The following is a 15,412-nucleotide window of genomic DNA, read 5'->3' as shown; positions in this document are numbered from 1 at the left end:
AAGACAACCAAAGGCTCCCGTGCATGCTCGGCCACCAAGATCATTTGTCAAATCAAATGCTGGGTGAAGCCTTCCTCAGTAGTGAGTTGGTGCTGGGCGAAGGCAATGTTTGCGTCTCGACTCTGCCTCGAATCGCCTCCTGTTGGGTAGAGATCTTGAATGAAATGGAATAGCAATGGTAGGACTTGTCCGCCTCGAGACAGGCGAGGACAGTTGAGACTTCAGAGTGTTCAATGTCCTGGGTGCACAGCCCTTGTTGATGTGCTGGCAAGCACGCAAGTCTTGGAAAAAGCGCGTTTTTGATGCTCTTTCCAAAATTGAAAATAGATCGTTTGTGAAGTCTATCACTGTAAAAATTATCAAACAAGACTTAAATTCGTTGAAGTAAGTACTAATAGGAAGCACAATGAAGCAATAATTCTATTGTGCCTCGCGAATATCAGTGTGGAAACTCTGGTACAAAAAAGTGGTATGTCTCGGTATCGTCTTTTCGTCGTCGGCAAGCGGAGTCGCCAGTCGTACAAGGTCCAAAAGCAATCGACCTTACAGTTAGATGTCGACTTCGTGGGAATACGTTGCAAGTGCGACACGCATTTGGACCAATCAAATCTGGATTCGACTGTGACGTTCGGAAAGGTGACGCGCGCGGGCTCTGCGTCTTTCCACGTAGGCTGTTTGGTTTTCTATCGGCCGAGTAGGAGGAATCGTACGCGTCGATCGTGTACCGTGCCGACGTTGACCCCCCCCCCCCCCCCGAGGCAGGAACGACGGCCACCCACCGCCGACACTTCCCGCTTCAAGTTCGGCAACCCGCAGCACGTAGCAAGCTGTCACAATTCCACCAACAGTTGGCATTTACTTGAAGACACGTAAATCGTTGCACAGAATCTACCACAGAACACCTTCACAATGAACGCTCTTGCCCGTACCGCCTCCGTTGTCCTTCCTCGGTAAGTTCCTCACGGGTTGCCCCAAGAAACAGGCAAGGCACAGTCCCGAATGCTTTCGAGCCGAGCGGTCTTCTACCATTGACAAGAATTCGTTGGTTTTGACCGGCAACTCCTCTCGTGAACTTTTTCTGACTCTCTTGTTTCCTTACCGTAGGGCTCAGATGAATGTTGTCGCTCAGCGTCGGGCCAAGTCAACCTTTGTCAAGACCTGGTTGAGCGATCCCTCTACCTACCCTATCATTGTCATTTTGGCCGGAGCTTGCGTGGGCTGCACCGCATTCACTGTCTGGAAATTCGCCTGCCACCCTGATGTTCGTGTTTCCAGCAAGACAAAGGGACAAATTCTTCGTACCTGGGGATGGTAAACAGCGTAGTTGGATTTTTTCTCCCGACGGCTGGCTGGCTGGCTAACTGCCAAAGGAAGCACGTAACTGTATCTATAGCGAAAGTCTCGTATCCTACAGGTAGCTTATTTTCCCAATACACTAAATTCCATTGTGTGAAATGGATTCGAGTACCAGACCATTTTGTTGATTTCTTGGGCATCGCTTTAAGCGCAGAGGGTTTCGTTTCTTCTCGAGGAGCTTTGATTGTGTCGAGTCTCGTAGAATTCAATCGTGATTGTCGGAAGAATTGCTGGCTTCTGGGACGTGATCACGTTGCCAACATAATCAATGGGTGTCGCCCTCAAGCGCCGTCGACCAAGAGGAAATCACAGTCAACTCGCTTCATGTGCTACAACTCTGCGTAAGAGTGAATCTTACAGGTATTGAAAATCCTAACTGTATTTCAGTTGATTCCATGGCCCTACGCGTTCCCTTGGCAACGGTGATTCTTGGACAAATTCATCTGTCGTATAAGTTTAGCTTTTGCCTATCTACCTCTCTATTAAACGGGTCCCCGTCTCTGCTACAAAGTCCCTGCTCCAGTGTCCCGCAGAGCGCCGCCCAACACATCTAAATACAGTTTCAGATCGTCTGAGCCAACCCCAAGGGCCAGCCGAACGCTGTCGTAAATCAAAAATTGTAAACTGACGACAAGAGGATAAAAAACCATGCGAAGTGGCAAGCCGGTAAAGAGAGCGGCGGGGCCACCCCGTTCTACCAACAATTGGCCAGCCTCCAACGGACCCATGTCCGATTTGGCCTTTTTCAATTCACTAATGGTGGCGTCACCAGGATTGCTGACAACGGCGGCGACAAGTCCACCAATTGTCCCACCGGCCAAACTGATCAACAGCGACAACTGAATATCTTCTCGGGCGGTAGGAAACTGCTCGTAAAGGTACTTTGTCGACAGATCGAAGACAGTAAACTTCCCCATAGCAAAGGGAATCTCTTTGGCGCAAAAGAGAGGCACGGCCTTGAAAAGGGAAAACAGTCCTTCTTCTCGTACAATCCGTTTGACAACATCCACAACATTCGAGCCGTAATCGGGCTGTGCGACTGTACGAATACGCACCGACTCGAATGGACAAAGAACGAAAGACCCAACAAAGGCCGCAAACGCGGACGCCGAAAGAATGATTGGTATTTCCAATCCAGCAGCGCTATTCCCCAGAAGAGTGGTAAAGTATCGTCGAAGGAATTCGGTCAATGCATACGAAAGACCTCCCCAAACAAAGAATCCTAGAAAGGTAGGTGCCCATCCTGTAAAGAAACCGGAGACTCCACCAATTTCGAGCTGCTTTTTAAAGCCCCGAACAATACCGGGATAGTTGTCGGGATCTGTTTGTACCTTTGTTTTGACAACTGTGATAGAACAGAATGGTAATTGGTAAGAGAGCGTCTATTCATAGCCGAGTTCGTAAAGAGCTTTCAATGATGTAGCAATGATCCATAAAACCGGACTTACCATCAATGGGTGTCAAGGCTAGATGCACTCCGGAGCAGCATACGGCCCCGGATGCGACAAATCGTAGATAAGTTGCAACACCCAGTTCCATCTCTCGTTCAATGGGAGATCGTCCCCGCGGTCCAAAATCTGGATCGTAAGCGCGTTTGCTTTTCGACACCAATCTGCTCATCGATCCAGTTGCGTCAGCGTAATTGGGGTCCACAGAAAGCACGTACCGAGATTTCTCCAGGTCATACTCTAAACCGATACCAGCTGGAAGTAGGGATAACAGTTGCGTCGAAGAAGAAGTGCCGGCTCCGAAAGTTGGCAGCTCTGGTAGATCGGCTCCAAGGTCGGCGCTACTAGAAACTCCGCTTACTAAGTAAGCCTGAGCTTGTTCCGGAGTGGCCAATCCTGCGACAAGCGATTTTTCAATTCTCTGAGCCCTCAGTGTGTCGTTAACATCCCGAAAAGAGGTGTAGCTATCCCGTTCAGCCCGTGGGTAGGCAACGGCCACTACGGGGCGGTCGTAACAGGCTCTACCAACACATCCACCATTGCTAACCTTCGCGGCTTCCAAGGCAGCGCGTTGCGCTACCGAAGCCGGATCATTCGGAGAAGGCATTTTGGCTCGCATTTCTTTGGTCGGGATAGTCGTGACCGGCAAGAGCTGGTCGGTTGGAATAATACGAGCCATCATGGGATCATTCATGTTGACGCGAGCAGTGAGCGGAGGCGGGTCGACGTACACATTGATGGGCTTTTCGACGGCGTATCCGGTTCCGTTCTTTATCATTTCAAGTCCCGTTACTTCGTATTCCAATACTGCGGTCGCGGTCGCCGTAACACCACCATCGGTGGCTGGAAGTTCGGGAGACGAAAATCTGATTTTTATGATTTCATTGGTCGTGTACCCCTTGCCAGGATCAGTCAATTGGATACGCTCGATGCGACCCTTGTTGGGCCCAGCCCGGAACAAAAAGGCCTTAGCCTGGGCCTGAGCACTGTTGGCCATTTCTGTCGAGTTGCCAAACCGCAAGCTAGCAGGACTTTGTATGGTCACGGTCGGTGCCGACTTGTAACCAAATCCGCGATTCACGACATCAACTCGCAGGATTTTCCCGTTTGGTCCCAACACTGCGCGTCCCGTCGCGCGCTCGAAATTGGGACCGGCATCGGGTTCCGGGAAGACCACAGCGGGGGTTCCGTAGCCAGGAGCGTAGCCTGACCCACTGTCCTGAATTTGCACGTTCACGATGCTGCCGTTGTCAATCGCGGCCAGGACTTTCGTAATCTCCTTGGTTGGTTGGTTAGTCTCCATCAAACCAAACAGCAAGGCAATGTGCCGGCGCGCCGCCTTTATTTCGCGTTCCAGCTTTTGCTTGCTGGCTTCGTCGAGTGGGGGCGATGCTGACCCAGCCGTCGCCCGCTGCAAAAATTCCGAATCGTCCGGAGAGTACCGGGTCAACAAAGCCTTCAGCAATCGCGGAGGGCCTTCGGCATCGCGATACTCCTGCAAGCCGACTTCGACCGAAGCCGAGAAGGCGGCAAACTGAGCAAGTCGCTGTGCATTAACCTGTTCGGAGTTTGCCAGTCTTGGCAAGTCCTTGGCCCGATTGTACCACCAGCGCTGGCAATCAGGATCGAAGGAAAGAAGGAATCGGGACAGGTAGGTGACGAAACGTACGTTGTAACCAGCCTGCTCGGCGTCATATACAGTAACACCAGTCCGGCGATTGACGGGTGTTGCTTGCCATTGAAGCTTGGTACCTTCCAAAGCGAGACTCGTACTCATCGAGGTAGCTGCAACAGCGTCCCGTACCCCAGGGCCAGTGCCACCCAGAGCGGTACCGGCTGCAATGAGAGACGATGCGAACAAAATCCGACGTGAAGTTGGTGTTGCTATCGATGGTGCCGAATGTCCGGATTTGATGGGCGAAGTTTCGGCGTTATTGCTATTGTTGTCATCATTGATTTCAGGTGCACCGTAGATGCCGGGAGAGGCTTGCAGAATCGTGTCGGCAGCTCTCAATAGATTTTGCGAGTCCAGAGTGGATCGCGAGGCTTCGTCATTATCCACCTCCTCTGTTGGTGTGTTGGTAGCCGCACTGCGAGTCCTTCGGCTGCGGAAATTGTACTGTGGTGTACTTTGCCGTCGCGAGAATGACAGCCACGAGCGGACTGTGGTCGTCCTTACTGTTGCTGGTGCAAAGGCTGTCACCGTCGGCAACGACACAAAGATTGGCAACAGAACGACCAATAAGAAAGCTCCGGAACCGAGACGCCCAACCGGTACCGATCGAAGAGATGGCGAAGCTGTGGCTGGGGTTCGGGTTGGGAGGATATTCATCGCGTCGACTAGCAATGCACTCGAAAAGTTGTGATGATTTCGTACGGCCTCCAATAGGCGGGTCTGTATCAATTGGACGACGAATGACAGTGAACGAATGAAAGAATGAACGAATGAAGGAATAGAGTTGGCCTCTTGCTTTCACTTGTGGAAACCAGGTTCCTCAGTCTCTTAGCGCGTCTATAGAAATGAGACGCTTTCGATCCGGCAAGACAGCAACTGGAAAAGCGTCCAAAGAGACACTGATGTCGAGAGCGACACGAGTCAAACGGACACTTGCAACCGAAATTGGTATGGTCGATGTCTGGTCTTTCGTCCCATTGTACTCCTCTCTCCATGGGTTTGCTTATCGTGTCACTCTCTACCCAAGAGAGGAGTGGGTTGGTTCTAGAGTGTCCAGCTCTATCCCACCCGTGTCACTATATCGTGCCAACTAGCCAAAAGACGAGGTCGCTGACGGCTCGGGTACCCTAGCTCGTATGTATGAACCCGGATTTTCAATCACTGACAGTCACACACACTATGCTCCAAGCCCATTGGACCGAACGATTACGTCAGCGTTTTATCATTCGTGTTCCGCGCGGCAAGTCCCCGATCGTCTAATTGACGATGGGATCTTCTCGTTGTGGCTCCAACCCTGTCGTGTTCGTTCGTTCGCTCGCCTGTGCTCCTCCTCGAAGCCCTTCAACCTTGTTTCCACCCACAACTTTACCAGCAATTTCTCTCGCACACTGCGGAATAAGTGACTCGTGGCAGTTTCTAACTGTACGACTCTCTCGCCTTCTATCTGGTTCGTCCGTGCTTCTCGTCTTCCAGCCATCACACGTCCGGATCGAACGAACCGTCGAAACAGCCATTTCGCTTTTACTCGACACACAGACTTTGAATAGCACGCATCAACATGGTTCGCTTTACACTGCATGCGACTACCGTTGCCTCCATGCTTCTGGCTGGTAGCTTGTACGGAACGTCGGCCTTTGCCCCGGTCCACCGTTCCCAGAGTGCCTTTTTGGCCCCGTCGATCCCGTTGCCACGGGCGGCGTCGACCTCTTCCTCAACGCTCCATATGAACCTGTTCGATCGTTTCCAACGTGTCGCCAAGTCCAATCTGAACAACATTCTACAGAATCTCGAAGATCCCGAAAAAATCATGAATCAAGCCGTCGAAGACATGCAGGTGAGTTCCTCGTATTGCAGGAGCACGAGTTCGAGTCCAAGGAAAGATGGTTACAAAAGCCACCATTGTACACGAAACAAAAACTGTGTTTACTTTTTCTGACTCTGCAGTATTTGTTTTGGTAGGCTGACTTGGTCAAAGTCCGACAAAGCTACGCCGAAGTCACGGCGACTCAACGTCGGTTGCTGAAACAAAAGGAGCAAGCCGAAGCGGTTTCCAACGACTGGTACAAACGTGCGCAACTCGCGCTCCAAGCAGGCAACGAAGAACTCGCTCGGGAAGCCTTGTCCCGTCGTCAACAAACTGCGGACGAAGCGAGTAATTTGCAGCAACAAATTGATCTCCAGGCCGCGTCCATCGACAAATTGTACGAAGGCATGCAAGTGTTGGAAAAGAAAATTCTGGAATCCAAATCGAAAAAGGATCAAATGGTGGCACGAGCCCGTACGGCGCAGTCTACCCAGAAAGTTAACGATATGTTGGGCGGCGTGACCGGCAAAACTTCCATGGATGCCTTTTCGCGCATGGAAGAGAAGGTGGAGGCGCTGGAAGCCGCTGCCGACGTCTCTGCCGAAATGGGCGCGCTGGGAGCCAACGCCTTGCCGGGATCGGCCGCTTCCAGCCTCGAACAACAATTCAAGGCTTTGGAATCGTCTAGTTCCGTGGACGACGAACTGAAGAAAATGAAGGGATTACTGGGTGGTGCCAAAGACAGTGGCGACAAGAAGGAAACTAGTGGTAGCAGTGCAGGTGCTGATCCTGCCGTGGATGATGAATTGGCCAAAATGAAAAAAGACGCAGGCTTGTAAGTGCATTGAAGATGCAAGCCGCGCATGCTTTTGGCGAAGCAACAGTCACCACCGTGACCACCAAAGGAAAGTAATATATTTATTATAGGACCAAGACTGATCGAGCTTTCTCTCTTCGACTAGAAGATAGCTGTAAAGAGTCGCATGTCGTTCAAACGTAGGCTAGGTGTAGGTGGTGGGACCGGTGCTCGACAGCTTTCACAGACCTGATTTCCGACGCGGCATCGTTCGTCCACGAATGTTTTAGCGGCATCTCTTAATTTGGTAGAACCGATTGTTGGTTCCCTCCCTCTCTCTCTCTCACGGTCAATTTACGACACGACGAGGAAATAGCGATTCGTGAGGGGGCCCGAACCCTCGCACCTCTAGGGATGCTGCAGTATCTCTTCCACGGCGACGCGATTGACGATTTGATTCCAGGACAGTCTTTGCGGATGTGGTAAGACTCCGCCCGGGGCGTTTCCCTGCAGCGATTTCAAGGCGTACGATCGTAACGTTGCGGCGGTCAGAGTCAAATTGGTCCATCCCGGCTTGAGATCCTTGAGTACGCAATCCAGACCATACACGTGTAGGGAAAAAACGTCGACACGATTGTCACAAACGATCGTGACCGTGACGGGAGCCGCTTTGGAAGCCTTGATATGAGCGACCCCCGTGGTGGGCAAGAGCAGGGATCCACTACCTTGCCAGACACTCCAGAGCAGCCGCGACAAGGTCTTGACGATCGGCCACGGATGGACAGTGGAATACAAGTAATCCGTAATACTAAAATCGTGTCGGGGAAGTATTCTCCATACCGGCTCGGACAATGTCTTGGTTGCGTTTGACCGCATGACTACCTGATTTTGGTCTCGTACGTTTCCAATGTGCGCAAGCTGTCCATCCCAGTCCATGTAAAACAGGTCGAAGGAGAGTGCGTACACGTCAATTTGTACAAAATTGTCGTTGTGCAACGAAATCTGCGTAGTGAGCCGGGTTTGTAGTTGCCCCTGTATCCACTGGGGTAACGGCAATCCACGGACGGCAATCGTATACACGGGCAGTCGGGGCTTGACTACGTACTGCACCACCAAGGAGGAAGCCGCCAAGGCGCAGACCCAAGCAAGTCCGGGTGCGATCATTTCGCACAACGATATTCCTCGACTGGATGACGGTGTCCCCGTTCCGACAGGTTCACCAAAGTTGCTTCCGCTTGGAACAATTAGACGGCTTTGACGGCAATTACCATGTTCGTCACCACCACATCCTTAGTCTACCGGTAGTGTTTCCGAAAAGCAAGGTCGTCATCGGCAGGGTCGAATGGGATCACGCGTTCCCGAGTTTACGTGACTCGAGAAACGTGGCCGAAGGAGTCCGAATCCCGAACCTTGATCGCCGCTCCGAAAACTCGGAAGGTCCGACGTGACGTTTTCGCACAAAGGCGCACAATGAGTGAGAGGAGGGGTCCGGTCCCGGATGGTTCGGCCTCACACTCCCCGAGATCGTACGCAGTGATCCAAACAACAAAGTTTCCCATGGACGACTCTCGGCTTGAATTTTCCCGAATGCGTGTCGACGAGACCATTGCAAAATGGAAAAAGACACGTCCCGTAGGAAAAGACTGCATGCCGGCATGCGCTAACAGTCATTGACTGACTGTGACTGTACCTTAACATTAGTAGACACAGACGTACCGACCAGAGGAAATGGTACGACGAACTTTGTTCTCCCGCCTCGCGAACAAGTGCAGCAGAGCAATACGAGGTCCACGACACTGCCACGGTCCATTTCACAGCAATTTCAATTTATTTCCTCCTGGTCTACTGGTAACGGTAAATACGGAACGACGACGCGAGGTCTATAGACCCCCCGTCGGAACCTTGACAAGTAGACCGGTAGGATGTAACTGTAACTTTCCGTATCACTCGAGACCCGCAAGAGAGTCCGCTGCCACACAAAACAACGCATGTCGATTCATCTACGCATTGTTCTCGTGGCCCGAGCATCCTCCGCTTTTCTTTCACCGGATTGATCGAGAGTAGCCGTGCCAGGAATATGGTCGCCGTTTCTCCATGGTACGTCGTTGTGTGAGAAAGATTCCCCGCACACACGTATTCCTTCTCTCTACGGTGGTGTCTCACGCGATTGTTGACGACGACAGGCACCCGTTCGGATTGACGTTGGTCTCCCGCTACATGATCACTGCCGCATTGGGCCTTTCCATCACGATCGCGATGGACTGCCATCTGGTCATTCTCGAACATCAAGGTACCGATCAGGAATCAACCTCCGTCTTTCTGGGACTTTTCCAATACCAACCCCTCGTCGGTGACGACCAGGCCGACACCAGGTACACTCGCTTTGGACATTGGGGCTTTAGCAAAACGGAAGAGGAAGCATCGACGCTATCCTGTCGAGCGTATCCCGACGACTGGAATACCGCCGACGACTTGGTGGACGACGGCTCGCATTCTGGTAGTGGTTGCGAATACCTTGGGAGGAATCTTGACGTTGCTGTATTGGGCTTCTCTCTGGGTGCCTTTGCTCTTCGACCTAGATCTTCACCATGTTCGGTGCGTCGTGGCGGCCACATTGACATCCGTCGTGCTGCCATCCTTGCTCGGAATTTCTGCCTGGATGGTTGTGCAAAGCTCCGAATTTTGCAATCGAGTCGACGGCGATAGTGCTTCTTCCTCGCATTCCTATACTATACTGCTAGCTCGGGCAACAACAGCACGGACGAGTGGCTTTACGAGTTTGCGGCCCGAGACGGTACTACGACTTGTCGGTACGACCGCGTCTCTTTCGTGGCGCTCACGGCGTTGTTGTGGTTTTTGGCTGGTGTGGGCATGTACGTGGGCTTGTGGGAACAGGCACAGGATTTCTGTGTCGGCGACTACCTTGTGGACGGAGGCGCACCCTCGGGTCGAATCGACGACGACGAAAACAACCACGACGGCCATACCGTCGTCTCGGAAGTCGACTGGCACGACGAAGAAAATCTCAAAGCGGGCGGTGACGTCCCGGAGAATTATGACGTTGTGATTCAGTCGGATATGAACGACGAAGAACCAGATAAGGAACTCGAAGTAGAATGGGTAGACAAGATTGTCGAGTTAGATTCGGCGGAAGACCTAGAAATAAACGTGGCCGAGGACTCGGCTTGAGGACGGCTGTCGTGGAATACAAATCCCCACAGCTGGAGCCTTTCCCACAAAATGTGTTGTATATTTTAGAAAACATGTGGGGTGGCGGATTAATATTAAGACATAGATTCAGTTGACAAGACAGCAGCGTTTTGATAACATTAATTTGTGCCTTCGAGAGGAAGACATGGGTGCGCGAATGATTTTCGAGACTTTGCCTTCCTGCAAGAGTTTACTTGCTACCACTAATATGTAGACTTGGCATGGCATCCAGCCCACAACAGTTTACGAGTAACATACAGTATGAACAGTTCCAAAGGCTGGTCGAATACTATGGTATGACGCAGTGTGTCTTTCCTGTGGGAATTCAAGTCCATGAAAAAAAACCTGTTTCTAGCGAATCAAAGGGTGGTTCGCGGACGAAGGGATTTTTATTAATGCCAGTGCGGACACCGCAGTATGATGCGAATTGTGAACGGAGTGGAGGCTGAAACTGTAGTTCAGTTTTGGAACCAAAAGAATTTACTGTTAGTAAAACAGATTACCTCGGTTCCGGCTTTCTATGGAGAGGGAAAATGGACCGTTTCCGGAGTGGGCTATCATCCCTAATTTAAATATTGCTGGTGCCGCCGCTACATGAATTCAGGTTTACTACCGAGTTCTGCTTCGTGGGCAGAGTTGGCACAGCGTAATCAGAAATGCAATTAGAAACAGCGATTTGCGGACGGTGGCTTTTACTTTGACTATCCACCCGTGGTAGGCTAGACTTGTTCTAGACTAAGTAGAGAAAGTGGTTGTGCATGCAATCCCTCTGTACCGTCACTTTTTAGCTGGAGAAATACTTTGCAGAGAACATAAAATGTGATGCTCATATTTCCCGGTACTCCCCAGAGCATTATTTCTACTTTTTCCCGACAACTTTGGCCCGTTCCGCAGCTATTAGTGTGTGTCATCCAAAGCTCGCATAAAGAGGTTGGTCAGGACGTCCCGATCGACTGGTTTCGGCGCAATTTTGGTCACTCGGTGTTGGGGAAGCGTCCCCTGCACGAGACTGGGAATATCTTCGGCAGTGTACCCAAACTGCCGCAACCCCAAGGGCACGTGGATGCGTTCGCAGAACAGCCGGATTTCGTCGGCCAACCCGACGCTGGTGGCGTGGTCCTCGCCGAGGCGGTGCGACGCCAAAATGCGCGCGAGCTTGGCGTGCCGGTCGGGATCGGCCGAGGCCGTCCACTCAAAAACGGCTGGAGCGTTGACAATGACGGAAAGGCCGTGCGGCACCAAAGCGTGATCCACGTGATCGTAACCGACGTAGCCGCGGACCTGGGAGGCGATGGGATAGGACATGCCGTGGCAGAGGTGGACGCCGGCGTTGCCGAACCCAATGCCGGCAGCCGTACTGGCCAACAATAGCTTACCCCGAGCTTCATCGTCGTTGGTGTCCGCCAGGACCTTGGGGAGGAACTCCACGCAGGTTTCCAGAGCAAAGAGACTCCAGACGTCCGAGACTGGATTAGATCCCTGGTAGGCGGGTCGCTGAAGCGGCGACGCTGGGGCCGGACGTTGGTTGTAAGGCAGGGCGGTGTAGCTTTCCATGGCGTGGCAGAGTACGTCGAGACCCGCGTAGGTGGCCACTTTGGGTGGCAGTGTGCGGGTGTGCACGGGATCCACAATGCCCAATGTTGGTTTCAAACTCCGACTCGCGAGACCCGTTTTGGAACGCGAAGCCGTGTCGTCGAAGATAGCCACGCCGGTGGTTTCCGAGCCCGTGCCGGCCGTGGTTGGAATAGCAATCAAGGGCTTGAGTTGAATTCCGGCAGGGATGGGTAACCCCTTGCCAATGGGGGCGTTGACGTAGTCGTAGAAATCTTCGTACCCGTCGTGAGAAGCGTACAAATTGGCCGCCTTGGCGGTGTCCATGACACTGCCGCCGCCAAAGGCCACAACGGCGTCGTAGTCCGTCCGCGACAAAAAGTCAATGGCGTGTCGGAAACTGACATCGTTCGGTTCGACGCGGACTTGATTGTAAACGATCGCGTCAATGTTTTGCCGTTCCAATGATTCCAAAACGACGTTCATGCCGTCGAGCGTTTGCACTTTTGGGTCGGTAAAGATTACGACCTTTCGACACCGAAACTGCAAGGCCAGATCCATACCGACTTCCCGAGTGGCACCGGGACCGTAACGGACGTTGGAAGCCGCCCATTCGCAAATCGGATCCAGTGGCGGCGATGCAGTCGAGAAAGCCGGAGCGACTGTGCGCAAAACGGATCGTTGCCAGAAAGTTGGCAGACGCCGCGACGACGACGCAGTTCGACTGAGTCCCGAGCCAATCATGGTACAGGCAACAAGGCTAAAAGCGGCACGGTGTATGTAGGCCGTAAATGCCTAGTCTACTGATGCAGACGAAGAACCACCGAGCTCCGAACGGTGTAAACAGGATCGCACGCCGGCTTTGGTACTGGCAGCCCTTGATAGTTAACAAAGAGTTGGGAGATCTCTAGAATTCACATGTAAGTTATATTGGCCGGCATTCCGTTGGGCTCGCGAGTACCTTGGTATTACAATCGGTAGCCGGCTTTCGGCCTTCGGAATTCGAACAAGTACAGTGACCTAATTTAATCACAGTCGATTAACTAGACCCACCCTCTCCTCTGACAGTGAAGCAAGTCACCTACTCCTCACAGTCAAGCACGAATCGTGGCCTTGCTCTTTTCGCCGTCTCGATACGGACCGTAACCATTGCTTCAGAGAGCCTGCATAACGCAAGAAAAAAATATGTGATGTCTCAACTGTGTCAGGAGGAATAAGCCAACGACATACTTAAATTGCTGTCTGAGAGCGGCGGCGTTATGCCGGAGGATGTCAAACGACTACCTATTCGGTTTCTGAAAGTGAAAAAAATCGACTAGCTATTTCTCAACGTCCGTTAAATCTCCTTCGGTCCCGTAGATTCGTCTAAGTATCTACAGACGGTAGTCGTACGTTCTAGATAGTTTGGATCGTGGAATACTCAACTTTCCATGTTTAATTGACACAAAAGTCGAAATGAGAACGAAGCGAATCGTTTAGGGCGGTCTCGATTTCTGTAAGAGCCAGCTGAAAGTGTATAGAAATCACTTTTGACCGTGGTAGTATCTGTGATCATTTAGAAGGATATGGCTTTCCGGGACTCTAGGTGAGAACCATTTGTTCTACTTACATTAGCAAAATTAGGTCCCGGAGAACAACAGAGCATTTTAAAACGAATCTTCTTGCGGGGCTTGCTCTACGCGCCGAAAAAATACATAGTGATCTCTGAAAGATGATTGCCAGGGAAGGCTTTGTTGAAGACACTGCTTCTCATTTTCGAAGCGTATTGATTGATTCGATCGCTAATATCAAAAAAAAATTTTTGCCCGGAGTCTGAGAAAGGCAATCTACGTATGGTAGTACTAGAGGTGAAGCAAAGAGGGGGAAATTTTGTAAATCAATATACGTGAACACAATTTTTCAGAATCCATTTCGGAAGATACTTTTCAAAATGAAGCTTACGTTTCTTTCTCTCGTCTTTGCTCTCGCTTCTGCTGCTTCTTGGGAAGCACAACAGCATGTTGGAGTGTCTGATCAAGGAAGTGAATCCTCTACGGAGCTGCTTAGGGGAAGTTCGCGTCGATTGCAACTACCTGTGGTCGCACTTGTTGGAAACAACGGTAATCCAGCTTCTGCATTTCCATTGAAGGTCTGTCAAGGTGACTGCGACTCAAACAGTGACTGCGAAGGAGCTCTCGAGTGCTTCTTCAGAGATGGAGGTGAGGCCGTTCCCGGATGCAGTGGTGGTGAGAGTGTGTCCAGTCGTACCGACTTTTGCTACGATCCGAATCCCAATCCTGCTCCTGTGGCAATGCCAGTTCCTGCATGCCAGTGGTACAGCCCACTACCGGAGGACCCAGCGTGACACTTATTGGAAACAACGGTAGTCCAGCGTCTGCATTTCCATTGAAGGTCTGCCAAGGTGACTGCGACTCAAACAGTGACTGTGAAGGAGCTCTCGAGTGCTTCTTCAGAGATGGAGGTGAGGCCGTTCCCGGATGCAGTGGTGGTGAGAGTGTGTCCAGTCGTACCGACTTTTGCTACGATCCGAATCCCAATCCTGCTCCTGTGGCAATGCATCTGCCGTGGCAATGCCAGTTCCTGGTACAGCCCACTACCGGAGGACCCAGCGTGACACTTATTGGAAACAACGGTAGTCCAGCGTCTGCATTTCCATTGAAGGTCTGCCAAGGTGACTGCGACTCAAACAGTGACTGTGAAGGAGCTCTCGAGTGCTTCTTCAGGGATGGAGGTGAGGCCGTTCCCGGATGCAGTGGTGGTGAGAGTGTGTCCAGTCGTACCGACTTTTGCTACGATCCGAATCCCAATCCTGCTCCTGTGGCAATGCCACCTCGTGGCAATGCCGGTTCCTGCTCCAGTGGTACAGCCCACTACCGGAGGACCCAGCGTGACACTTATTGGAAACAACGGTAGTCCAGCGTCTGCATTTCCATTGAAGGTCTGCCAAGGTGACTGCGACTCAAACAGTGACTGTGAAGGAGCTCTCGAGTGCTTCTTCAGGGATGGAGGTGAGGCCGTTCCCGGATGCAGTGGTGGTGAGAGTGTGTCCAGTCGTACCGACTTTTGCTACGATCCGAATCCCAATCCTGCTCCTGTGGCAATGCCAATTCCTGCTCCTGTGGCAATGCCAGTTCCTGCTCCAGTGGTACAGCCCACTACCGGAGGACCCAGCGTGACAGTTATTGGAAATAACGGTGGTTCAGAGGCTGCATTTGCATGTGTGATGTCTGATGCAGGTGACTGCAGATGCTTCGGATGCTGCGACTATGTTGATCTAGTGTGACGAAGGATTATTGTGGGAAGGATAAAAGTTGCAGCAATAAAGAACTGACTATGATCGTACAAGAATAGTGCAAGATCACTAACTGTAAGCTAGTTACAAAGCGTAACTAAGCACAAATTAGTTTAAAAGATGATCTGCCCGAACGTACACATGACGGACACTTGACATGGGGTACATCGTCAACTGTCGGCGGGGAAAACGCTTTTTTCTTTAGAAAACTGCAATGATAACGGGCTAAAACGTGTCTGTGGGACCAAAGGATTGTAGATACGATAAAAGACGTAAAACT

General features: G+C 51.6%; 6 protein-coding genes across 6 annotated transcripts; 3 read left to right on the top strand and 3 right to left on the bottom strand.

The window, feature by feature from the left end:
• Positions 1-1,934: 1,934 nt before the first annotated feature.
• PHATRDRAFT_11866 (predicted protein) lies at positions 1,935-2,895 on the bottom strand (the record flags this gene model as incomplete). The annotated part of the gene is made up of 2 exons (XM_002179162.1): positions 1,935-2,701; positions 2,805-2,895. Coding segments are annotated over 2 exons (858 nt in total), but the record flags the coding sequence as incomplete, so codon positions are not given.
• Positions 2,896-5,750: 2,855 nt separating this feature from the next.
• PHATRDRAFT_19661 (predicted protein) lies at positions 5,751-7,225 on the top strand. The gene is made up of 2 exons (XM_002179381.1): positions 5,751-6,313; positions 6,439-7,225. The coding sequence occupies exons 1-2, from the start codon at positions 6,038-6,040 to the stop codon at positions 7,120-7,122; spliced, it is 960 nt and encodes a 319-aa protein (XP_002179417.1). The 5' UTR covers positions 5,751-6,037; the 3' UTR covers positions 7,123-7,225.
• Positions 7,226-7,487: 262 nt separating this feature from the next.
• Positions 7,488-8,728, bottom strand: PHATRDRAFT_34790 (predicted protein; the record flags this gene model as incomplete). The annotated part of the gene is made up of 2 exons (XM_002179161.1): positions 7,488-8,331; positions 8,448-8,728. The coding sequence occupies 2 exons, from the start codon at positions 8,726-8,728 to the stop codon at positions 7,488-7,490; spliced, it is 1,125 nt and encodes a 374-aa protein (XP_002179197.1).
• An 82-nt stretch (positions 8,729-8,810) lies between these two features.
• On the top strand, positions 8,811-10,268 carry PHATRDRAFT_45168 (predicted protein; the record flags this gene model as incomplete). Its single annotated transcript, XM_002179380.1, has 3 exons — positions 8,811-9,176; positions 9,263-9,784; positions 9,821-10,268. Exons 1-3 carry the CDS (start codon positions 9,157-9,159, stop codon positions 10,266-10,268), a joined length of 990 nt encoding a protein of 329 aa, XP_002179416.1. The 5' UTR covers positions 8,811-9,156.
• A 918-nt stretch (positions 10,269-11,186) lies between these two features.
• Positions 11,187-12,957, bottom strand: PHATRDRAFT_19659 (iron-containing dehydrogenase; the record flags this gene model as incomplete). The annotated part of the gene is made up of 1 exon (XM_002179160.1): positions 11,187-12,957. Exon 1 carries the CDS (start codon positions 12,582-12,584, stop codon positions 11,187-11,189), a length of 1,398 nt encoding a protein of 465 aa, XP_002179196.1. The 5' UTR covers positions 12,585-12,957.
• An 813-nt stretch (positions 12,958-13,770) lies between these two features.
• On the top strand, positions 13,771-14,986 carry Fru3 (frustulin 3; the record flags this gene model as incomplete). Its single annotated transcript, XM_002179379.1, has 3 exons — positions 13,771-14,136; positions 14,160-14,685; positions 14,720-14,986. Coding segments are annotated over 3 exons (1,159 nt in total), but the record flags the coding sequence as incomplete, so codon positions are not given.
• Between the last annotated feature and the right edge of the window lie 426 nt (positions 14,987-15,412).

The sequence above is a fragment of the Phaeodactylum tricornutum genome, chromosome 6 (assembly GCF_000150955.2).
Source record: "Phaeodactylum tricornutum CCAP 1055/1 chromosome 6, whole genome shotgun sequence".
NCBI lineage: Eukaryota > Bacillariophyta > Bacillariophyceae > Surirellales > Neidiaceae > Phaeodactylum > Phaeodactylum tricornutum.
Note: the sequence above shows the minus strand (reverse complement) of the source record. Positions and strands in the feature narration are given on the sequence as shown.